We start from the raw sequence: 25,692 nt of genomic DNA, 5'->3' as shown, positions 1-25,692 counted from the left end.
ACAAACCAAATACTATGCACTATTTGAGCACTGAGCTAATGGTAGACTCATCTTTACATGCAATAATCATTAGGAGGGACAGATTTGGGTCAATTTACTTTATACTCCATTTGAGTAACAATGACAATTATGTACACAGGGGGCAAACAAACCACAATCTTTTGGCCAAAATCTAGCCTTTTTATGATAATGAAGAACACGAGCAGTTTTTCTCCTGATGAGAATGTGACATCTGATGAAAGTTTGTGTTCTTTTAGGGGAAGAATTTGATTTAGAGTATATATCAAGAACAAGCCAAACAGGTATGGTAAAAAGTTTTTCATTCTTAGTGATTCTGCAGTAGGCAATGTTTTGAACTGTGAACTAGTACAGGGGAAAAAGACTGACAATCCAGAAGTCATTCATTTGTGCAATATTTATCTACATAAGGGTCATACAATATACATGGACTGGTTATATACTAGCATAAGTTCATTTGAAAGGTTGTTTGATGAGGGCACATGCTCTGTGCTAGCACTTCACTGGAAAGCTACTACGGGTGTTTTCGTCCTGCACAAAACACAGCATGACAAGAAGTGTCATCAACACAATCCAAGGCTCATGTGGTAGAAAATCTGAAGCCTGATCTCGTACTGATTATAAAAGAAATAAAGTTGGTGTTGATTATGGAGATCAATTGGTAACCTCCTATTATTTTCAATGATGAACAATGAAATGATGGAAGGCAGTATTTCTTATGTGTTTATGATATTTCTAGCCATTTCCCACATTCTCTACAAAAAATTTAGGCGTTTGTTTCACAAACAAACCAACCTATTTATATTTATGAATAACCTGGGAAAACAAATTCAAGAAAGCATATACAGATTTTATTGAAAATGAAAAACAGTGTTCTGCAACAAACAGGCTAACTGCAAGGCATTTCCCCACTTGTGCCCCATCGATAACAAGCAAGCACTGTTTGTTCTGTGAGAGACGCATTCATTACTAGTAAACAAGTGAGAAAAGAGACCAGATGGTTGTGTGAAGAATGTACAGCAGGGTTGTGACTACCTAACTGTTTCAAGAAATATCATATAAAGGTAATTTTTGCTCAGTCAAAACAGTTACATAAATTCAATGAACTAGTTTTGTACATTTATTTTGTAATAAATTTTTATGTATTGGACTTACAAACTTTTTTCCCGTCCAAATCTCATAATTTTCAAAATCTAATTGTTCTGTAAATATGAGTTAAATCTAAAAGCACCTAAATAAATGTGGAGGTAAAGGATGATGGTATATATTTCTATAAAAAAATTTTGCTTTTCTCCTTCATAGTCTAAGCAGGAGCCATACAAAGAAGTTGGAAAATGCTGTCATTTACTGTCTAGAAAAGTCATCAGAAGATCAAAACCAATTGCAAAATGACAGGCATGATATATGAATGGCGCACAAACTGGCAATTCTCTATCAATAAGGAAAAGTGTGAGGTCATCCACATGAGCACAAAAAGAAATCCATTAAATTTCAATTACACAATAAATCACAAAAATTTAAAGGCTCTCAACTCAACTAAATATCTAGAAATTACAATTACAAACTACTTAATTTGTTATGACCACATAGATAATATTGTGGGGAAGGCAAACCAAAGGCTACATTTTATTGGCGAAACACTTAGAAAATGCAATAGGTCTACTAAAGATACAGCATACAGTACGCCTGTTCATCCAGTACTGCTGTTGCGTATGGTATCTTACCAGACAGGATTGACGGAGGACATTGAGAAAGTTCAATGAAGGGCAGCTCACTTTATATTATCATGAAATGGGAGAGTGTGTCACAGATGTGATGAGCGAGATGGGATGGCAATCATTAAAACAAATGCATTTTTTTGTTATGGCGAAATCTTTTCAAAAAATTTCAATCATCAACTTCCTCCACATATTACTGCCACCAACCTACGTAGTGAGAAATGATCAGCAGAGTAAAATAAGAGAGATCAGAAATCACACAGAAAAATTTAAGTATTAATTTTTTCCTGTGCACTGTTAGAGACTAGAACTGTAGAGAAATAGTCTGAATGTAATTTGATGAACCATCTGCCAGGCATTTAAGTGTGAACTGCAGAGCAGTCATGTAGATGAAGATGTAGATGCAGAAAAGTGTATGACTTCCACAGGACTGCAGCAGTCACTGTGACATAACCAGAATGCAATGTTACATCAGTACAAATTACAGAGAATGTAAAAGAAAAGTCAAAATTTCAATCATTGCGCAAGTGGATGCACAAGTGAAAAGTTTCATGTCAAAAGGGAAAATGTTGGATCCTGTAAATACAACATTCTTCAGGTTATAGTTAAACATCTGTGATTCTGCCATCAAGTTGCAGAGATTTTATCACCAATACAAGCAAGCATCTCCAAATGCCAACAACATTAACATGTGACATCAGCAGTTTAAAGAAACAAAAGCTTTGTGCAAAAGAATAAGTATCAGCCAGTCAAGTGTATCAGCAAGAAATTTTGAAAGAATTCATCTTTATTTTCAACATAGTCCACTGAAATCAGTGTACAATGCCTGTATAAAGCCATAAATGCAACAAACAATGATCTGGCATGTTCTCAAAATGACCTGAAAATTAAACTGTGTGCATATGGATGAGAATATTAATCAGAAAATTCATATTTTGGATCTTCTGAAGCAACTAGGTTCAGCAGCTTTTGCAACCAGAATAATTGCCAATTTTGAGGATATAGAAATTAGTAAGCTAACATACTTCGCATACTTTCACTCTCTAATGTCATACAGAATAATATTTTGGGGTAACTCAACACATAGACAAAAAATATTCACTGCTCAAAAGAAAGTGGTTAGAATAATGTGTGGGGTTCATAGTTGCACATCTTGTAGGCATCTTTTTAAAAGATTGGGAATTCTTACAACAGCCTCACAGTACATTTACTCACTAATGAAATTTGCTCTCAACGACATGGACCAGCTTAAAAACAACAGTGACATTCATGATTATAATACCAGAAAAACAAAAGAGTTACACTATCCTTTACTCAACCTATCTTTGCCACAGAATGGGGTAAAATATGCTGCTATAAAATTTTTTGACAAATTACCAGATAAAATAAAAAGTCTGACAGATAGCAGTAATAGCTTCAAAAATAAATTGAAATCATACCTCCTTGACAGCTCCTTCTATACCATAGACAAATCCTTGAATAGGAATAAATAAATCTATTATATAGTATATACATGTTGTGCCATTTAAGGGAATGGGGTAAATAATAGAAATGAAGATTCTGTAACTTACCGAATGAAAGCGTTGGTACATTGATAGAAACAATAACAAACACAAGCACACACAAAAATTTCAACCTTTCGCAACTCACGGTTGCTTCATCAGGAAAGAGGGAAGGAGAGGGAAAGACGAGAGGATGTGGGTTTTAAGGGAGAGGGTAAGGAGTCATTCCAATCCCAGGAGCGGAAAGACTTACCTTGGGGGGAAAAAGGAACAGGTATACACTCGCAGCGAGGCCCTGGATGTGCGGAACAGCTGCCACCCATTTCACATCAAACGGTCCCTTCCCTACAGTCTAGGTCTTCGTGGCAAATGAATCTGCTCCAGTCCGGAATCCCTGAACCATTACACCAACAACCTGAAAGCAGCTTTTGCATCCCGCAACTACCCTCCCGACCTGGTACAGAAGCAAATAACCAGAGTCACTTCCTCATCCCCTCAAACCCAGAACCTCCCACAGAAGAACCACAAAAGTGCCCCACTTGTGACAGGATACTTTCCGGGACTGGATCAGACTCTGAATGTGGCTCTCCAGCAGGGTTAGGAATTCCTCAAATCCTGCCCTGCAATGAGATCCATCCTTCATGAAATCCTCCCCACTCCACCAAGAATGTCTTTCTGCCGTCCACCTAACCTTCGTAACCTCTTAGTTCATCCCTATGAAATCCTCAAACCACCTTCCCTACCCTCTGGCTCCTACCCTTGTAACTGCCCCCGGTGTAACACCTGTCCCATGCACCCTCCCACCACCACTTACTCCAGTCCTGTAACCCGGAAGGTGTACGAGATCAAAGGCAGAGCCACGTGTGAAAGCACCCACATGATTTACCAACTGACCTGCCTACACTGTGAAGCTTTCTATGTGGGAATGACCAGCAACAAACTGTCCATTCGCATGAATGGACACAGGCAGACAGTGTTTGTTGGTAATGAGGATCACCCTGTGGCTAAACATGCCTTGGTGCACGGCCAGCACATCTTGGCACAGTGTTACACCGTCCGGATTATGTGGATACTTCCCACTAACACCAACCTGTCAGAACTCCAGAGATGGGAACTTGCCCTTCAGTATATCCTCTCTTCTCATTATCCGCCAGGCCTCAACCTCCGCTAATTTCAAGTTGCCGCCGCTCATACCTCACCTGTCTTTCAACAACATCTTTGCCTCTGTACTTCTGCCTCAACTGACATCTCTGCCCAAGCTCTTTGCCTTTACAAATGTCTGCTTGTGTCTGTGTATGTGCGGATGGATGTGTGTGTGTGTGTGTGTGTGTGTGTGTGTGTGTGTGTGTGTGTGCGAGTGTATACCTGTCCCTTTTTCCCCCTAAGGTAAGTCTTTCCGCTCCCGGGATTGGAATGACTCCTTACCCTCTCCCTTAAAACCCACATCCTTTCGTCTTTCCCTCTCCTTCCCTCTTTCCTGATGAAGCAACCGTTGGTCGCGAAAGCTTGAATTTTGTGTGTATGTTTGTGTTTGTTTGTATGTCTATCGACCTATTGGTATGTTGATTGGGACACTAACAAACACACACAAACACACACACACACACACACACACACACACACACACACACACAAAATTCAAGCTTTCGCAACCCACGGTTGTCTGCTTGTGTCTGTATATGTGCGGATGGATGTGTGTGTGTGTGTGTGTGTGTGTGTGTGTGTGCGCGCGCGCGAGTGTATGAGTGTATACCTGTCCCTTTTCCCCCCTGAGGTAAGTCTTTCCGCTCCCGGGTTTGGAATGACTTCTTGCCCTCTCCCTCAAAACCCACATCCTTTTGTTTTTCCCTCTCCTTCCCTCTTTCCTGATGAAGCAACCGTGGGTTGCGAAAGCTTGAATTTTGTTTGTGTGTTTGTGTTTGTTAGTGTCCCTATCCACATACCAACGCTTTCGTTTGGTAAGTTACATCATCTTTGTTTTTAGATATATTTTTCCCACGTGGAATGTTTCCCACTATTATATATAACAACAAGTTCTGAACTTTCTTTTTCATTCCTGAACTTTTCGAAGTATCTTTATGCATTAAATAGTTATACCCATTTGTAAAAGCTATATTCATTTTCAATCAGCCTGCCTATGAAGTTCTGCAAAAGGACAAAGAGGCACGTATCACAAGCACATAACCCAACACATCAGAATAGCATTAATGTTATAGCTCAGAAAAACATCAGGACAGAAACACATATTTCTTTGGGACATTATGCAGCAAAGCCACTGAAGTAAGGAGTATTTAAAATGTTTATGTCAGCATGCACTGACTTACCAATAATATCAAACAGCAGTATCCAAAAGCATTCTCCATCTAGCATAACCAAGATTGATTTACAGACTAAACACATTTTATCAAAACACCAAACAATTTCTCAGTAAATAGAAACCCTTGAAAACTTGGAAAATACAAGATGGTTATAATTAAAGTTCTGATTTAAAAATACTCTAAAAAAAGAACCGCTGCTCAAAATGATGCCAAATTTGAACAAAATATTATCGTGTGTGTGTGGTTTGAGGTTTTCGGGCGCTAAACAGCATGGTCATCATTGCCCAAATGCATAGAAACAGGAACACATTCAATGAAGGGACGAAGACGGACAGCGAACAAGGAGAACAGCTAAAAGACACAGACCTGATGCAGTTTCAAATCCTCGCATACAGAGGCAAAACAAGAGGAGGAGAAATGCACTGAAAAAGGAAAGGAAACACAAGGAAAAGAGAACAGAAATCGAAGTGAAACAAGTACGTAATCATGACTGGTGGACCTCTAACCTAAAACCTGGGTGAGCCAGTCACCCAGCAGCACATTAAAATCCTCTCCCTAAAATCCGAGGCAACAAATTGGACAGGACACAAAACTGTACGATCTTAACCACAGTCGTTGCGTTGTCTTGCAAAATAGAGGGCAAATCCGGTGGAAAGGAAACCACCGCCCTCTGGTCAGAGAATAAAAGACAGTCAAGTAAAATGTGGCAGACAGTAATCTGGACGCCACAAGCACTGCAGGTTGGGCGGTCCTCCCGCCGGAGTAAAAAACCATGCGTTAAGGGACTGTGCCCGATGCGGAGGCAAGTGAGGAGAACCTCATCCCGCCTGCATGACTGGTAGGACGTACGCCATGCCCGTGTGGTGGCCTTGACCAGGCGCAGCTTATTTTCACCGACTGCCAGCCACTCCTCTTCCCATTGACGCATAACATGAAAATGCAATAGGGAGGTAACAGCATGGAGGGGGACGGCACATTCAACAACGTGAGGGAGGGAACATGCATCTTTGGCAGCCACATCCGCCAGTTCATTTCCCCTGATACCCACGTGCCCCGGCACCCAGCAGAAAGAAACCTTCTTCTCCTGCCGTTGCAGGTGCAGTAGGGCATCATGGATGTTCTGGACGATCGTATCCGTTGGGTACAAGTGTTGCATGGTCTGAAGGGCACTCAGGGAGTCAGAACAGATGAGAAACTTAAGACTGGGAACACATCTCATTTGCTCCAATGCCCGCAAGATCGCAAACAATTCAGCATCAAAGATGGTAAACGCCGCAAGAAGCCGTAACTTGATGACTCGATCAGGAAAAACAACAGCACAACCAACAGAGTCCCCCTGTTTAGAGCCATCTGTAAATACTGGTACATGGTCGGGATGCTGGTTTAAAATATCGTAAAATAAGGAGGTAAAAACAAACGCAGAAGTGCAGCTCCTCCGGTACTCTGACAAGTCTAAAAGGACGCTGGGCCCCTGGAGCAACCAGGGAGGCAGGCGGGTAAAACCCTGGAGTTGGGGTGCCACACGCTCCACACCAACGGACTCAAACAAATGCTTGGCACAAATCCCAAATGGTCTCGTTGCCCTGAGACGACTGGAAAAAGAGACGTTCCATAGGTGGTCGGTCAACGGTAGGGTACGCAGGGGAGGTAAGGCAGGCAAAGAACTGACACACCCGTCGCACCATGAGGAGTTTCCGCTGGATGGCGAGCGGCGGTTCCCCTGCCTCAGCACACAGGCTGGGGATGGGACTGGTATGGAAGGCACCAGTGGCCAGCCTGATACCCTCATGGTGAATCTTCAGATACGAAGGCCTCGCTGACCCATGCACGGTGCACCCATAGTTAAGACGCGACCGGATGAAAGCCCTATAAAACTGCAGCAGATGTGCCCGATCTCCTCCCCAGGACCGATGGCTCAGACACTTCAAAATATTCAGTGCCTTCAGAGCCCGCACCTTGAGGTCTTTAAGGTGCGGCAACCACCACAACTTGTAATCAAAAGTGAGGCCCAGGATCCTCACAGTGTCGCTAAAAGGAAGAATGGTGTCCCTCAGACGCAATTCAGGGGAGGTAAAAAGACGTCAAGAACGATTAAAATGAACACACACACATTTGTCTACAGAAAAGGTAAGACCCGTCTTTGCAGTCCATGCCTCTAATCACTTTATTGTAAGCTGCAACTGCCAACTAGCAGTGACAAGACCAGAGGAAGAACAGAAAACAGCAAAATCGTCCACAAACAAGGAGCACTGGGCAGGACTCCGGATAGTGGACGTGATACTGTTAATGGCGACGGCAAAGAGGGTGACACTTAAAACGCTTCCCTGAGGAACACCATTCTCCTGCACGTACAAATCAGATAGCACATTACCAACCCGATATCGAAAGAGGCGATGAGAAAGAAAGGACCAAATGAAGAAGGGGAGATGGCCACGAAAGCCCCACTGATGGAGTTGATTGAGGATAAGGCGGCACCAAGTAGTGTTGTACGCCTTATTAATGTCAAAGAATACACCTAGACAATGCTGGTTACGTAGGAAGGTCTGCTGGATGGCAGCCTCAAGCAGGGTCAAGTTGTCTATAGTTGAACGACATCTCCGAAAGCCACACTGAGAGTGGCTAAGAAGCTGCCTGGTCTCGAGCAGCCAAACCAGGCGACGACTGGCCATGTGTTCCAACGTATTCCTGACACAGCTCGTCAAAGCAATACTCCGATAACTACTGGGATGCATTTGGTCCTTCCCCAGTTTGAGGAGGGGAATCAAAATCGCCTCCCTCCATGAATCAGAGAAAATGCCGGATAACCATATCATATTAAAACAATTCAGGGGAACTTCCTTGGATGGCAGCAACAAGTGCTGCAGCATGCTGCACCGGATTTGATCATGACCGGGCGCAGTATCATGAGCCACTGACAGCACCGAATCCAGTTCCCACATTGTGAAGGGGCAGTTGTAGGGTTCAGAATTTGGAGACCGGAAGTCCAAGTGACCCCTCTCGATGGCAGTGCGGTAGCGGCAGGAATCTGGATCACAGTTAATAGTGGCTGTAGATTCCGCAAAATGCATGGCCAGTGTCTGGGCAATGTCTTTTGGCGTCGTGAGGAGACATGCCTGATGCAGCAATGCCGTGACAGGTAGTTGGCTGCGTTTCCCGGAAATCCTCCTGATGGCTTCCCATACTTTCATAGTACTAGTGGAGCGGGAGATGGAGTTCAAGAACGATTGCCATGACCGTCGTTTGCTCTCTTTAATCACTCGCCACGCCTTGGCCCTTGCCACCCAAAAGGCCGCAAGATTGTCAGCTGAGGGACGGCACTTGAAGCGGCACAGAGCTGCACGGCGGGCTCGGATGGCTGAGCGGCACTCAGTGGTCCACAAAGGGACAGGACGCCTCTTGGGATGACCTGAGGACCGTGGGATCGACAATTCAGCAGCATGGGAGATCAGGGCTGTAACATGGTCGACCCATTTGTGGATGCTGGCACGGTGTTCCAAAACAGCCAGATGGCTGAAAAGTGTCCAGTCAACTCTGCAGAGGTGCCACCTGGGCGGCACTGATAATGCCACAGCCTCATCCAGGAGGCGAATCCAAAGGGGGAAGTGGTCACTAGAATGGAGGTCAGCAGCAACCTCCCACAGAGCAGAATCCGTGAGTGCTGGAGAACAAAACGAAAGGTCAATAGCTGACGACGACCCAGAAGCAGTACAGAAATGAGTGGGAGCACCAGAGTTGAGGATGCACAGTTCTTTGGATGTCATGAGGCGCAAGTAGTCGTAGAGCCCCCAGAAGGAGAAATGGGCAGGGGAGTTGGCTAATAAGGTCTGTGAGAGCCTCAGAGTCTATTGCATCCTGAGGCAGTAAGTAAACGGAACAGATTGTGAGCCTCTGCCCCACAAGAAGGTCAACTGCAACTGCTTGCAAGTCCGTAACGAGAGGGAGCTCAGATGAGTGGTGCATGTCACGGACAAAAACCACAACACCACCCTTTGCCCTTTCCCCCATCAGATCATCTTTATGATACATGGTGTAGCCCCGTAAAGAAGGAGCATTAGTGGCCCGAAAATGTGTCTCTTGGAGACATAAGAACAAGGGGCACTCTCGTACAAGGAGTTGCAATTCGGCCACATGTGTCCTGAACCCATTCAGGTTCCACTATAATATGGGAGCCAGTGATCAGGGTGGCTGAACTTTCACCCTGCCTCTGTGCTTTGGAGGAGAGCCCGTACTCCACTACAATATGGGAGCCAGTGATCAGGGTGGCTGAACTTTCACCCTGCCTCTGTGCTTTGGAGGAGAGCCTGTAATCCACTACAATATGGGAGCCAGTGATCAGGGTGGCTGAACTTTCACCCTGCCTCTGTGCTTTGGAGGAGAGCCCGTGCTGGCCGGAGGTTTATTCCTGGGGTGAGAAGATCGCCCCCGGTCGACATCAATGTCCATTAGCTCCGATGGCGGCCCAAGGGAGATGTCAGACAGTATGATGGCCTCATCATCGAACTGACCCTGACTAGTCTCGTCAGGTGGCAAAAGCTTCACCTTCGGCGTCTTTGTCTTGGGGGGCTTAGAATGCAGAACCTTGTCAACAGTTGGAGCTTTACTCACTTGGGCAGAAGGCGCCATATGGGGAGGGGCAGGAAGTACCCCAATGTCAGCAACCATGGCCTTGTCCGATGTTGTGGGGAGAGCTGCAGGTTGCAAAACAGCCGCAGCAACACAAGGGCACTGGCAAACGCAGGTATTAGTGCTGACACTAGCAACCTCCGTTTGTGTAGCAACAGTGGCCAACTGTACCGGTTTCTGCAGAGCGGAAGCGAAAGATGTTGTAAACACGGGAGGCTGCATGGCCTTAAAGAGCTTCTTGGCCTCACCATAGGGGATGCCCTTAGATGTTTTGATCTCCTGTATCTTCCGTTCCTCGAGATAGATGGGGCAGACCCGGCTCCAGACAGGGTGACTCCCAGAGCAATTCACGCACTTCACAGGCGATGAACAATCGGCTCCTTCATGGGCAGGCTGACCACATTTACCACAAGTGGCTATCCCATTGCACTCCAACATAGTATGCCCAAAGCGCTGACATTTAAAACAGCGCATTGGGTTGGGGAAATATGGCCGTACTGGCAAACATAAGAAACCCGCTTTAACATGCTCTGGGAGTCTCGGGCAACTGAACATGAGAATAAACGAGTCGGATTTTACTAGGTCCCCTTCGACCCGTTTCACAATATGCTGGACGTCAACAATACCTTCGTCAGCCCACTCAGATTTCAACTCGTCTTTGGGGATATCCACCAAGTCCCTACATGTCACAACACCCTTACTATAGTTCAAAGTGGAGTGGAGTTCAGTCTCGATGGCGTACCCTCCGAGACAGGTTGCTTTCCGAAGAGAAGCGACTTGACAGGAACTAGAAGTCTCAACTAACAGAGTCCCATTGTGCAGTTGCTTCACAGATTTCAGTGTTCCTGCAATTCCCACAAGACCCTTGTGGATGTAAAAGGGAGAAACCCTCTCAAAGCTACCCTCCTTCCATTTGACAATCAAAAGCACATTCTGGTTATCAGCATGTGCTCTGTTACGACAGTCTGATAAATCTCTAGTAACACCAGGCGCTGGAGGACCCGCAGCACGAAGTCACTTTTTCGATGGGGTGTGTTTTCCTACCAGTGGCCCACCCAATCCACTGGTAGGGGGAAACGTAGAGGTCGAAGGGTCCATTGCGATCCCACGAGCAGCTAGGGAACTAAAAGTCTGCTCAGACAGAGCCCAGCGTGCCTGAGTAAGCCTTGTAGAACTGGGGTGCGGCAGGTGCCCCAGAGGTTGCCCACTTGCGACTGTTCCACCACAACAGCCATGCATCTTATAGGCGCGCAGCACACTGTAAGATTGAGGGTTTTTTATAGAGGTTGACCTTCCTCTTAATCCAGGTGGTCAAGCCAAGATTACCATTCCCCAAAGCACACAACATTCCACCGCCGCGCCATACGGTGGTCGCTGAAGCATGTCTGGGGGTTACGGTGACAGGAGACTGGCGGTGCTGACCAGTCCCCAGCTCAGAACCCCGGGGTTGCCAAGCCCGTACTCAGCAAATGAATGCTGAGCCCCTGGGGGCAAAATATTATCAAACAAGGAAAAAAAATGTTGTGGAAACAAAACAAAATTTAACGAACATTTTCCACTAGATGGCACAGTAAGTATCTTAATGTAAATTGATTCAGTTACAAATGACAAATCAATCCTAGTATGGCAGCTATGGTGTGAGTTGCTCATTAAACCAATCATACTGCGCAATCTACATGACTGCACCAGTTTGGCATTCAACAGTAGTGAAGTGATCCCATCTGCCGCAACAAGGTTGTACCACATTAAATGAGAGAAAGCAGTTTTTAATTGTCCTGTGGCCAAAAACTACATAAAAAAGCAACTGAGATGGCATGACACATGTTCAATATGTTGTCCACCATTTTCTGCCACAAGTCAAAATTGAGAAACATTGTGTTCCACAAACAATGGAGAAATATGGAAGAGAGTGTCACAGACATGATACAGGATTTGGGGTGGACAACATTATAACAAATATGTTTCTCATTGCGACAGGATCTTCTCACAAAAATTTCAATCAGCAACTTCCTCCCCCCAATGCAAAAATATTTTGTTGACGCCAACCTACATAGGAAGAAACTATCATCATAATGAAATATGGAAAATCAGAGCTCCCATGGAAAGATATAGGTGTTCATTTTCCCTGAGTGCTTTTGAGAGTGGAATAATAGAGAATTATTGTGAAGGTGGTTCGATAAACCATCTGCGAGGGCCTTGAGTGTGATTTGCAGAGTATCCACGTAGAGGTAAATGAGATGTAGGTGAAATAGGAGAGTCTCAGGGAGTCACGTTCAAAATGCATTACAGAATTTGCGCCTTCACATTTGTAATTGGAGCACTGAACACAGCATCTTTAAGATAACCCCACAGCCAAAATAACACGGATTAAGATCAGGTGAACTGGATGGCCAGGCTGCAGAGAAAAGCTGGTTGAAAATTCTGGCATTTCCCCAATGCCTCTGCAAAAGCTGCTTCCCTGGCTGTGAAGTGTGCACAGGAGTGTCACCTTGCATAAAAATTATCCTAAGTAAACATCCTTGCTGTTTAAGGGTTGAAACAATGATAAAAAATTAATAATAATAATAATAATAATAATAATCATCTCTAATTCTGTGTACTGGCTTGTCTACAGATATGGAAATGGGCTTCGTCTGCCCACAGAATGTTCCCTGGTCATTTGCTGTTCACTTCCATATGACAGCGAAATTCTAGAGCAAATGTTTCTTTTACTGGCAAATCAACATGAAGCAACTCCTGAACATGGGTAATTTTGTATGGACAGCAATGCAGGATTTTTGTAGAATTTTACACACAGCACACCCAGGCATGCCCAAAGTTTGGGCAACTACACATGCACTGTATGATTGCACACCACCACCTGAACCCTCCTGCAATGCTGTGGCCACATCATCTACTGACGTCTGATCAATTATTTTTCTTTCTCTACCACCTTGCACTTCAAAAGAACTTGTCTTTTCGAATTTCTTACTCATTTCCTCCAGATTCATGGTAGACATCGGACTCGTGCCTTTTTTCATATTCTTGAGTGTATGGAGCTTCTGCAGAGCTATTGGTGTACAGTCACAGTCCTTGTAAAACAGCTTTACCGGCAGTGCATGATCCTGCATTGGGACAGTCAAGACGAGTTGCTCAGATGCAAACTAAAGAACAGCTCTGTACTCCACATCTTTTATTTTGCATATTCTGCCACTTACAGTGCTATCTAATGGCAAAAGTCTTTTTCCCCATAATGTTACCTCCTTCTTAAATAATATACTGTTCCAATTTGACATCATTCTGAGCAGTGGTGCTTTGTTTACAGTGTTTTGAAACTAGAACATTAATTACAATCACCCATAACTTTATAACCAGGCCAACGGCCTTGCCGCAATGGTAACACTGGTTCCTGTCAGATCACCAAAGTTAAGAGCTGTCGGGCTGGGCTAGCACTTGGATGAGTTACCATCCGGTCTGCCAAGCGCTGTTGGCAATCGGGGTGCACTTAACCTCTGTGAGGCAAGCTGAGGAGCTACTTGATTGAGAAGTAGTGGCTCCGGTCTTGGAAACTGACATATGGCTGGGAGAGCGGTGTGCTGACTACATGCCCCTCCATATCTGCATCCAGTGATGCTTGGGCTGAGGATGACAAGACAGCCAGTTGGTACCATTGGGCCTTCATGGCCTGTTTGGGAGGAGTTTAGTTTAGTTTTAGTACTTTATAATCAACAGCACTCCAAACTAAAGTGAACTGTATATTGTATTGCTATTCTCAAACATTCTGAAAGGTAGACTTTTGCACCACTTTTGACTTTAGTGCTGAAACAGTCAGCTGTAAATGGCAGATGTATCAGCTCTTCTCAGAATTTTTACAAATAATATTTCTAAGACTTATGTATTCACTGGCATCAAAATTTATAAACACAGAAGGCACAAATGCAACAGTTTTACAAACTTGACACCAATGAATGAACAACCCTTATAAGAACTCTTTCACCCGATACTGCAGACCACATAGGATTAACAGTGGACAGTTTGTCTTGATGTGATGGGGGGTTGAACAGTGAGCAGAGAGAGGGAGGGATAAGGGGCAACAATAGTAATCAATTATTGGTAATATAATGGAAATTGATAGATAAAACATCTACTAACCAAGTGGTGACAGGGGAACACACACACAAACACACACACACACACAAAACACACAAAAAGCATTTAACATTTACAAGCTTTCAGAGCCAGTGGCTCCTCCTTCTGGCAGAAGAGTTGAAGGGGAAGGAAGATGGTGAATGAGAAGTGCTGGAGAGGTTTAGGGAAAGAGGTATAGTTCGGAAAAGTCACCCAGAACCCCGGGTCAGAGGAAACGTGCTGGGTCGGATGAGAAGGAAAGACCAATTGTTGGGGACTGTACTGGACAAGATTTGAAAACTTGAGCACTTAAAGGTGGAAGATAGGGTAATATACAAGGCAGAGATTACTACTAAAACATCGTGCACGAGTTAATAAGAGTGAAAAGCTAAGTGCTTTTTTATAACACAGATGGGAGGCAAGACAGTGAAAAATAGAAAAGTCAGAAAATGGGAGGTGTAGAAAACTAAAATGGAGTGAAGAAAGGAGAAGTTACTGTGAAGAAATGCTGGTACAGAAGGAATTAATGTAAATTAAGGCCAGGTGGGTGGCGAGAACCAAGAACATGTTGTAGTGCTAGTTCCCACTTGCAGAGTTCTGAGAAACTGGTGTGTGGGGGAAGAATCCAGACGGCACGTGTTGTGAAAGGTGCTGAGGTCATGAATGTCATGTTGTACAGCATCCTCTGCAACAGGATATTGTGTGTTGCCTGTACACACACTCTGTCTATGTCAATTCATTCTGAATGATAACTGGGCTGTAATCATGCTGATGTAAAATGCTGAACTGTGTTTACATAACAGCTGTTATATGACATGTAGTTTCACAGGTGGCTCTCCTTTTGATAGTATATGTTTGGGCAGTTACAGGTCTAGAATAGGTGGTGGTAGAATGGTCATAGGTCAAGTCTTGCAGTGGGGATGGTCACAGGGGTAGGAGCCACAGGGTAGGGAGGTGGGTGCAGAAGGAGCAGAGGATCTGACAAGAATATTGCGGGAATTGGGAGGGTGACAAAAAGCTATTCTGGCTGGGGTGTGCAAAATCTCAGACAGACTGGATCTCATTTCAGGGCATGATTTTAGAAAGTCATGGCCTTGTCGAAGTAGCTGATTGATACATTCTAGACCAGAATAATACTGGGTGACAAGTGCTGTGCTCCAAAGTTGTTTTTTGGATGTGATCAGCCAGGAAATCTGCTTTTGAACTAGGCTGTTGGGATAATTATGCCTAGTGAAGGCTGAAGTGAGAGTGGTGGTGTATTGCTGGAAAGAATCTCATCTGAAGAAATACGTTTGCCTTGAGGCAAACATCACTTGTCACCTAGTATAATCCTGGTCTTGAATGTATCAATCAGCTACTTTGACAAGACTGTGACTTCCTAAAATCATGCCCTGAAATGAGATTCATTCTGTGTGAGATTTTTCCCACCACACCCAGAATAGCTTTTCGTTGCCATCCCAATCTCTGAAATATCCTTGCCAGACCCCATGCTCCTTCTGAACCCATCTCCCTACCATGTTGCTCCTACCCAGACTACCACCCAGTTATCGGTCAGGATGAATGGGGATAGGCAGAGTGTGTATACAGGCAACACGCAATATCCTGTTGCAGAGCATGATGTACAGCATGACATTTGTGACATCAGTGCCTGTTTCACCACACGCGCCATCTGGACTCTTCCTCCAGACACGTTTCTCAGAACTCCGCAGGTGGGAAATAGCACTACAACATGTCCTTTGTTCTCACTACCCACCTGGCCTTAATTTGTGTTAATTCCTTTCATCTCATCATTTCTTCACAGTAACTACTCCTTTCTTCACTCCATTTTAGTTTTCTGCTTCCATTTTCTGACTTTTCTACTTTTCACCATCCTGCCTCCCATCTGTGTTACATACAATGCATTTAGCTTTTCACTCTTGTTAACTCATGCGAGATGTTTCAGTAGTAATTTCCATCTTGAATATTACTCTGTCTTCCACCTTTAAGCTCTCAGGTTTTCAAATCTTGACCAGTGCAGTCCCAAACAATCACTCTTTCCTTCTCATCCTGTCCAGTAAGTCTCCCCTGACCCAGGGTTCTGGGTGACTTTTCTGTGTGTGTGTGTGTGTGTGTGTGTGTGTGTGTGTGTGTGAGAGAGAGAGAGAGAGAGAGAGAGAGAGAGAGAGAGAGAGAGAGAGAGAGAGAGGAAGTGGGTGGCAAGAGGACAGGTGTGGAGTTGGGACCACAGCAGGAGAGATGTAAACCTGTAAACCTATATGTCAAAATCTTGTAAATATACGAATGTCAACAAGCTACAGAAATTGGCTGTACGTACTGTTATTCCCACTTTACATTGTTCTCATTATGTTGTATTATGTTTTGTAGGTACTTGAAAATGGCACAATACCAAAATTGCAATCGTAATCAAAAAACTAACAGCTGAAAGTAAGATGACTTCATTTGAAAATTTTGTAGGAGATGTGGACCCAAATTACAAGAAATTAATTCTAGCTTTGTATACCTCAGTATATTAATGGGTAAATGTTTATATAACAGTATATAATGTGCTACTTGGTGTATATATTATTTATATGTATGACGTGATATTTTAGTAAATGTGTAGAAACTGGTGACGTTCATTACTGTAAAGCCATTATGGACAAATAAAGATTGCTATAGTATAATAATAATAATAATAATAATAATAACTATTATTATTATTATTATTATTATGACACAATACCCCACCAGAGGGCAGGGAAATGTGGAGGAGGGAGCTAGATAGACGGAGACCAGTAAGAAAACAGGAGGTTAGAGCAGGCCTGTTCAGGAGATGGCTACGTGAGCTCGAGCACTCATGGTCACTTGCCACCTGAGCAGTGAGCACTCGCAGTACAATGTGACTGTCGGACATCATTATGTAAGCAAGGGAACTGCAGACTTTGTATTGTCTTCAGAGTAGTGACAGTATGTTAAGGTCTCCATGGTTTGAAATGCAAGCATGTATTTTTAATGGCAAAGTGTTTAAAGTGGAGAGTAACTGTTTTAAAGTAGATGAAAAGTAGCATTGTGACCAGGTTGGGAACTTCAAAGTCAGGGTCAGACACACAAAAATCAATTCATAAAGCACCAGTGCAGGATGCCCAACTAAAGTTAGAACTCATAGTCTGGATTCAGCTGCCAGAGGCAGTGGTCATATGTGTGTCAGTTGCATTTGCATGAGTGTGTGTATGTTGTCTATTTTCGATAAAGACCTTGTTGGCCAAAAGCTCTCTTTCTGACAGTCTTTTTATTGTGCCCACCTGTGGCTTAGCATCTCTGCTATATGGTGAGTTGCAACTATTGTTTTCATAACATTGTTAAAGTTAGAACTTAAAGATCTGCAGTGTGGCAGCAAGTTGAGTAATAAGTTTCAAAATAAAATATGTTTTGTAGACCTGTAAAAAATGTTCCTCAACATAAATTTCCACAACATCATAAGTTTGCAGCTATGATTATGTATATGTCTGGACCTACATGTCTGTGTGAGCAACTTTTCTCTGCAGGCAAGAGAATGAAATCTAATCACAGAAACTCACTGACAGACTTCAATTTAAAAGCTTATCTTTCACTTAGCACTGCTCAGAAAGTGTTAACAGACATTGATGCTTTAAAAGCAAAATAAGTAGTACTCATTGACATGCATTGTTTCTATGTTTAATGTGTGAATAAAATAGTCATGAAATACATTTTGACTTTGATTTAAACTTTGACCAAAAAAGACATTCATCATAAGGCTGCACCAATCACAACAAACATCATGTTTTGTACTAGGCTGTCCCAATTCTTTGCCTCATCAATTAAATGAAATGTGAGTTTCATTTCATTGTCATTTATCATCACTGCAACAGTTTTAGGAAATAAATTTTGTATTAAATTCATTCATTAGGCATCATGGAACAATACATCTCCACTGGCAGCTGTAAAATAAATTTGTTGACAATGTTTCTCATGCTGAGCTGCGTTGTTCCAGTTCTTCCTTCCCTTCCCTCCTATCCCCTCCCATTATTCACTGTGAGCCAACTATTTGTTCACTGCTGCTTTGTTCCAATTCTTTCTCACGTCCCCTCCCCTGCCCTTTCCAAATCATGAGCAAATGGTTGTTATTTCTGAGGCATGAGCACAAGCCAGCTTGCACAACCAGATGGGTTGGAGGACCTATGACGAGAATAGGGATTTACAAAGCATAGAGGTATGTGTACACTAACAAATACATTATAAAAGGATCAGAACAAGTACGAATATATGATGGAAATGAGAAAAATTATTTGCCCTGGCAGTGAATGGCTGGCTTTTAGGTAAAAAATGCACCCTTTCGAGAATGATGGACTTTGTTTTTGCAATGACTAAATCCTATTTCTGAAGTGTGATCCAGTAAGATTTGGAAAATACCCATCTACAGCAAGCCATCATCTAAAAGAATGAGGGAGAATTATTTAATATTACACAGATACTACAATTAGCTTCACAAAAATATAATAAAACTTTTTAACTAAGATGGAGACTTCAAAAAAGGCTACCTGCAAATATACAGCCTTATTTATTACATAAAAATACTGAAAAACTGTATTTGCAGGCTTAAGATGCATACACATGTTAATAAATAGTCTTGACAATTCTCTTATTTCAATGTTAAATTACGAAGTGGAATTTAGTCCTCTTACGATTAACACAACATAAAATCATCAGCATTTCACTATGGTGCTTTAGGAGCTGCCAAGATACTGGACTCATATTCATGAAGACAGCAGTTCATACTCTGTCTGGCTACCAAGATTTTGGTTTTCTATTGTTTCTTTCAATTACTTAAGCCAAATTTTGAGACAGTTTCTTTGAAAAGGACACAATCAATTTCCCTCCTCCATTTTCAATGATCTCATTGTTGATGGGGTGCTAAGCCCTAATCTTCCTTTCTTCCTTCCTTGCTTCAAGGCAGGACCAAAGACTTATTAATATTCACATTTTGGAAGAAAAATTCTGAACTACAAAAATTACTTTTTGTACAATTATATCACCTTTAATTGTTTAGATCAAAGACATTTGAAAATTCATAGGAATTTCATTAAATTATGAAGTGATTGTGATGTTTCATTAAGGAATTTCATGTATTAGGAAAATATGACAATTAGAATGTAATAATTTCTCATTACATACATTCTTTATTGAAGAATCTTGTACACTGGGTGCTCCACAGCTTGTATGTATTTGATAAAGGACGTCTTGTTGTACACCACAAGCTGCACTTAACAGTATTTACTTGTTTTCTTACTGCAACAGAAGTGTCTGATATGGCCCAGAAGAATGGCTGAGTCAATTGACACTGCACTTCACACACAAGTGACAGAAGAAAATGTCTAGTTATTGTGTCTACACATATGTTAAAGAGATGGTCAGTTTCACCGTGTTTAGCATTTTACAGTTACGTAATAAGTTCAGGAAATAATCTGTATACTGCAGAGATTTGCACCATTTACAATAAAAATAAAGATTTTACACCTAACAGGTGCATCTATTGATGAAGGCATGCACAATTTATGTCACTGATAATCAACTATATGCCCGAATATTGGTCTGGCAAATAAACACTTTTGGTGCAGGTCATGGTGAACAACAAATTGTCATTTGTAATGCATGCTTCAGATCAACAAATAATTCGCAAATTTCACTATCTTTTTATGTATGGCACAGCATGTTCTACAAATAAGAGGTTCAAAAATATTTAAAATGACAATTACTGTGATTTCTTTAAATCAGCTCCTAGACTGTGAATTCCACAAGAGCCGAATATTATCACAAAAAACGATATAAGATTACAGCATTTTCACTATGGGTTTCCAGACCTAAATTGAATATAACTTAGAAAGTGTCCACAGCATAAAGATTTTCTGAGAGGATTGTGATGCCAACCTCTGAATTATTATATACATTTTGAGATACAAGGTAAAGAGATGAAACCTCTTCTTTAAAAAATTCCATGGGGCTACATAATAACTAACAGTCTGGAAACTGTCTCAATTTCCATACACAATCGAATACTGTCTTCAAACAAGTTCAGTATCAAGCATGTCATGATCAATACATTGTTACTGTTATCTTCAATAGCTGGCAACTGTTGTACTGGCCGTTATCCAGTCAGCTGCACTTTCAAATACGCACACCACTAGTAATGCCATCATGTTTCCCAGAGCCACCACCATGGCATGAGGGCAATTCTACAAGCGATTATGGTGCTGTGAATTAGATGCGAGCATCTCCTCTCCAGAGCTCCAACAGCAGATGTACTTAAGTTTGAATATTCATACACTGACTCCTTTTTGTGTGTTTGCCTGTTGAATAACATTTATGGACTTTCATTGTCACCAATGTCTTAACAGACATTGTACTGAAGAGTCACAGATTTATAAATGTCTTGTATCTGTATATCTTTCTACATTTATATTATGTTGCCCCTACAGCAACAAAAATTATGTATTACTTTTACCATTTGATATCATATGTAAAATAAATTAATATCTGAATTCTCTGTTCATGAATGGTATCTGTTCATCCCTCCTGTATCCACAAACAAACCACATAGTGTGCAAAAGAAGTCATAACTGCAACAACTGAAGTTATTTATTACATTGTTAGCTATTTAAAAGTTCTAGACTGGCTATCACAAAGTATAATAGTGCACAATCAATCACCCATTAAAAAGTCATTTTATTGTATTCTGAATTTAAATTCTAGCTGCTAAAAGTGGGCTACGTTACAGTAAAATGTGATAAAACTATACCTGTAGCAAGGATAAACCAATGGGAAACAAGTACAGACACAGGAGAAACAGAGCACTAAGATGAAATGCAAAAGACTGGAAATGAGTTCTTGCTACCTTTCTCATGTGTTTTACAGTAACAGGCGTTATTAATTTATTGCTTTAACTTATGTCTCTGGGAACTGTACTTACATGATTAAAGAAGCATTTGCAATGTATCTTTAAAGAAATGAAAAATTTGTGGAAAACAAGAAGAGGAAGACTAAAGATTTTAGAAGACTTACTATAATGTCATCTTGCTCAGAAGATTCTATGGAATATTTTTATCATTTTCTTTCTATATCACCACAAGGTTATTAAGAAAAAAATTTAGCCTTTCACAACATGTTAGGACTTCACTACCATTCATAAATGATCTTACCTGCAAAATCTGTAAAGCGTCTTTCTGGTGAAATATATAATCTAAACAACCAATGAAGTCATGGGTATAATTTGTGAAGTCTGGTGTCCCATAAGCACTTCCAAAATTGAAATTGTGTGATAAATTTATGCCTTTTATGTCTTTATTTTCTTCTGTAAAACAATAAAATGTGTTATTAATGAATAAATATTGAATATGAGAAATAATTACTGATTACAGACATCAGAGCATGTATAATGAAAATTGACATTGGCTTACTGTAACCACAGTTACCAATTAGACATCAAGTTTGAAATTTTTTTATAATAACCTCTACCTACAAAATAACAGTTTCAAAGGATCATGTTGCTGGGCTTTTAATAAGCAGTTTGTAACTCAATTGGACAAAAATTATTATGAATTTTCAAGCACACAAAGTACTCCTTTCAAAAATAACTTCATATATGTCTGCAGACTGTGAGTCATTAATGCTATCTGGTCTTCTTATACAAAGTGTAGTTACTTATAGATATGCACAGTTCCCCGAAGTCTGTATATTTCTGACTGAAAATAAAAGGGAGATTCAAATTTGATGTATGACCAGAAATGAATTAATTACAAACAGTATTTATAATCATTAAGCATCTAGTAATAAGGACTACCTTGTATTAGAAGTGAATGCAGGAGATAGGGAATTATATGTAATCACACTGTGAGACCATTTGTTTTTGTTTGAATGTCTCAAATTTATGTTCCACAGTAGGTAAAACATGTATTCCTCACAAAATACTATGATTTCACTTCTTAATCCCATTGAAATACCAAAGAAAATTTAACTGTTGAGGTGATAATAGGGGACAATTTGACAGCTGAAAGGGAAAAGACACCTACATCTAGACTCTAAAAGCTAACTTACGTTGTGTGACAGAGGGCACTTCCATTACCAGTCTTTTCTGTCCTTCCCTGTTCCATTCAGGAACAGCATGTGAGAAAAATGATTATCAGTAAAGCTCTGTATGTCCTCTATCATTCCTGTTTTTTCCCCATTGTGGTCATTCCATGAGATGTAAATGGGAGGAAGTAACAAGTTGCTTGACCGTTCCTGGAACACATGCTCTCAAATTTTCAAAAATAAACCTGTCATGTAAGTTTTCCCTCTTGAAGCTTATGACACTGGAGTTTGAAGAGCATCTCTGTAATGCTCTTGCACCAAATCAATGATCTCCTAATGAAATGTGCCATTTTTCACTGAATAATCTCTCTCTCTTCTATTTATCCCACTTCATAAAGCTCCCAGATGACTAACGAACAATAGCCAAGAATTGGTTGAATGAGTGTTTTGTAATCTACTTCTTTTGTGGATGAATTACACTTCCTTATGATTCTCCCAACGAATTATTCTCCCAATGAACCTCAGCCTGACATCTTCTTTACCTGCTACTTGTTTTATGTGATCATTCCACTTTACGTCACTTCAAATGGTTACTCCTAAATATTTTAAGATAGTTACTGTTTCCAGTAATTTGTCACCAATTACCCCTTCACCTATGCAAAACATGCCATTTATTTACATTTAGGGTTAACTGTCAGTCCCTGCGCCAATCATTGTTACAGTCCTCTAACTGTGCAGCCTTCCTGTGACAAACAGCATCATTCGTGGATAGCCTCATGGTACGTCCAAACTCTCCCAGTCATTCAATATAATGTCAAACATTTCTCTGTGATGTGGTGCATGCTTACTCATTTTTTATATTAACAACTGGTAATTTATGTCATGATACAATTATTAGACATTCTAATCATATCTAATGGTTTAATATATGATTCACTTATTACTATCTACAGAGTGTTACAAAAAGGTAAGGCCAAACTTTCAGGAACCATTCCTCACACACAAATAAAGAAAAGATGTTATGTGGACATGTGTCTGGAAACGCTTAATTTCCATGTTAGAGCTCATTTTAGTTTGGGCTCCATGTTCTTCCACCAACGCTCAATGGAGCAAGTTATCATGATTTCATACGGGATACTCTACCTGTGCTGCTAGAATATGTGCCTTTACAAGTACGACACAACATGTGGTTCATGCACGCTGGAGCTCCTGCACATTTCAGTCGAAGTGTTCGTACACTTCTCAACAACAGATTCTGTGACCGATGGATTGGTAGAGGCGGACCAATTCCATGGCCTCCACGCTCTCCTGACCTCAACCCTCTTGACTTTCATTTATGGGGGCATTTGAAAGCTCTTGTCTACGCAATCCCGGTACCAAATGTAGAGACTCTTCGTGCTCGTATTGTGGACGGCTGTGATACAATATGCCATTCTCCAGGGCTGCATCAGCGCATCAGGGATTCCATGCGACGGAGGGTGGATGCATGTATCCTCGCTAACGGAGGACATTTTGAACATTTCCTGTAACAAAGTGTTTGAAGTCACGCTGGTACGTTCTGTTGCTGTATGTTTCAATTCCATGATTAATGTGATTTGAAGAGAAGTAATAAACTGAGCTCTAACATGGAAAGTAAGCATTTCCGGACACATGTCCACATAACATATTTTCTTTCTTTGTGTGTGTTTCCTGAAAGTTTGGCCATACCTTTTTGTAACACCCTGTATATCAAAAGTATACTGGGTGGCTCTCGATGGACAAATAACACACAAAAAGAGTAACATATGTCACCTGTCTGACTCTTCCACCAACAAGCCCTGCCATATTGATCCCATTCTAGAAACCCAACAATCTCCAATGCTTACTCAAATCCTTAGACCCATCTCGAAAATTTCCACTGAATCCATCTCCCTTCTCATCTCAATGACCAACTGCACACACGCCTTCTACAATCTTCCCAAAATCCATAAAACTAACAATGCTGGGCATCACATTGTAGCTGGTTACTGTGCTCCTACTGAAAGAATATCCATAATATCCATTCTCATCGACCAACACCTCATACTAATTGCTAATAAAAATATGAACCACGTTCTTCTTCAACACTTGACCATCTCCACCCCATTACCACCTGGATCCGTACTTGTCACCATTGATGCCACGTACCTGTACACCAATATTACCCATGTCCACTGTCTTGTTGCTGCCGAACACTATCTATCTCTACCAACCTCCTTCAGACTCCAAATCTACCACCTGATTCCTTATACATCATACAAATTACATCTTCACACCTAACTACTTCTCCTTTGAGTGGAAGATGTATACGCAAATCTGTGGTATGGCTAAGGTCACCTACATGGCACCCTCCTATGCCACCCACTGTCTGGTTCAGGTACACTGATGTTATTTTCATGATCTGAGCCCTTGGCCAACACACATTGTCCTCATTTCTCCCCATCTAAAACACCATATCTTTCATTTGCTTTCTCTGATCCTCCTCTTTCCATGTTACCTGTGCAAAAAAAGATCTCCACCCCTCTTGATTGCTCCATCCCTACATCTGTCCAAATCAAGATCACTGTCTGTCAAGAGTATGAGCATTTTGGTAGCTGTCATCCTTCCACTCAAAAAAATTGCTCCCACATAGTCTGGTCAACCTTGGACCCTTATCTGCAATGAGGAGAAAAAATACTGGTCCATCTCTATGACACTCTACTTCCTGCCCCTTACCAGATGGAACATATCTCAGTGGAAGGCCCGGTTGCAAGGCCTGCCTGAGTCATCCACCCACCCCATCCAACTCCAGTCCTGTCACAAGCTGTTCCCATTCCATTACAGGAAGGGCCCCCTGTGAAACCAGCGATGTCATATACCAGCTCTGCTCGAATTTATGCACAGCATTTTATGTGGGCATGACCATGAATCACTCTCCACCAGAATGAATGGCCACCACCAAATTGTGACCAACAGCATAGATGACCACCTACTGGCCCAACACACTGCTGAGCACAACATGCTCTATAACAATAGTTGCTTCACAACCCATGCCTTCTCGATGCCCCCCCCCCTTTCCCCGAACCCTCCTCCCCCTCCCCACCAGCTTTTCTGATCTATGCAGATGTGAGTTATCCTTGCAAACCACTCTTCATTAATGAAATCCTCCAGGCCTAACTCTTCACTAACCCTCTGCACCCATTCCATCTTCTCAACAGTCTCTCTTTCCTCGCTCTGTCATCCCCTTCAAGTCTACTTCCCCACATTATTGCCATCATCATTGTGCACTGCACAAACTCACCAGCTCCAATGCCAATGTGTAACATTCCTGTCCTATGAACCTAG

General features: G+C 41.8%; 1 protein-coding gene across 2 annotated transcripts in view; it reads right to left on the bottom strand.

Annotated features, from left to right (window-relative positions):
* Nucleotides 1–25,692, bottom strand: part of LOC124798018 (2',5'-phosphodiesterase 12-like) — a 164,143-nt gene that overhangs the window by 18,057 nt on the left and 120,394 nt on the right. For both annotated transcript variants that reach the window (XM_047261219.1, XM_047261220.1), the window contains exon 7: nt 21,480–21,631. In XM_047261219.1, coding sequence (XP_047117175.1) covers nt 21,480–21,631 — 152 coding nt within the window. The remainder of the gene's footprint in view (nt 1–21,479; nt 21,632–25,692) is intronic.

The sequence above is a fragment of the Schistocerca piceifrons genome, chromosome 5, assembly GCF_021461385.2.
Source record: "Schistocerca piceifrons isolate TAMUIC-IGC-003096 chromosome 5, iqSchPice1.1, whole genome shotgun sequence".
Taxonomy (NCBI): domain Eukaryota; kingdom Metazoa; phylum Arthropoda; class Insecta; order Orthoptera; family Acrididae; genus Schistocerca; species Schistocerca piceifrons.
The sequence above is the reverse complement of the archived record's forward strand: the minus strand, read 5'-3'. Positions and strand labels throughout refer to the sequence as shown.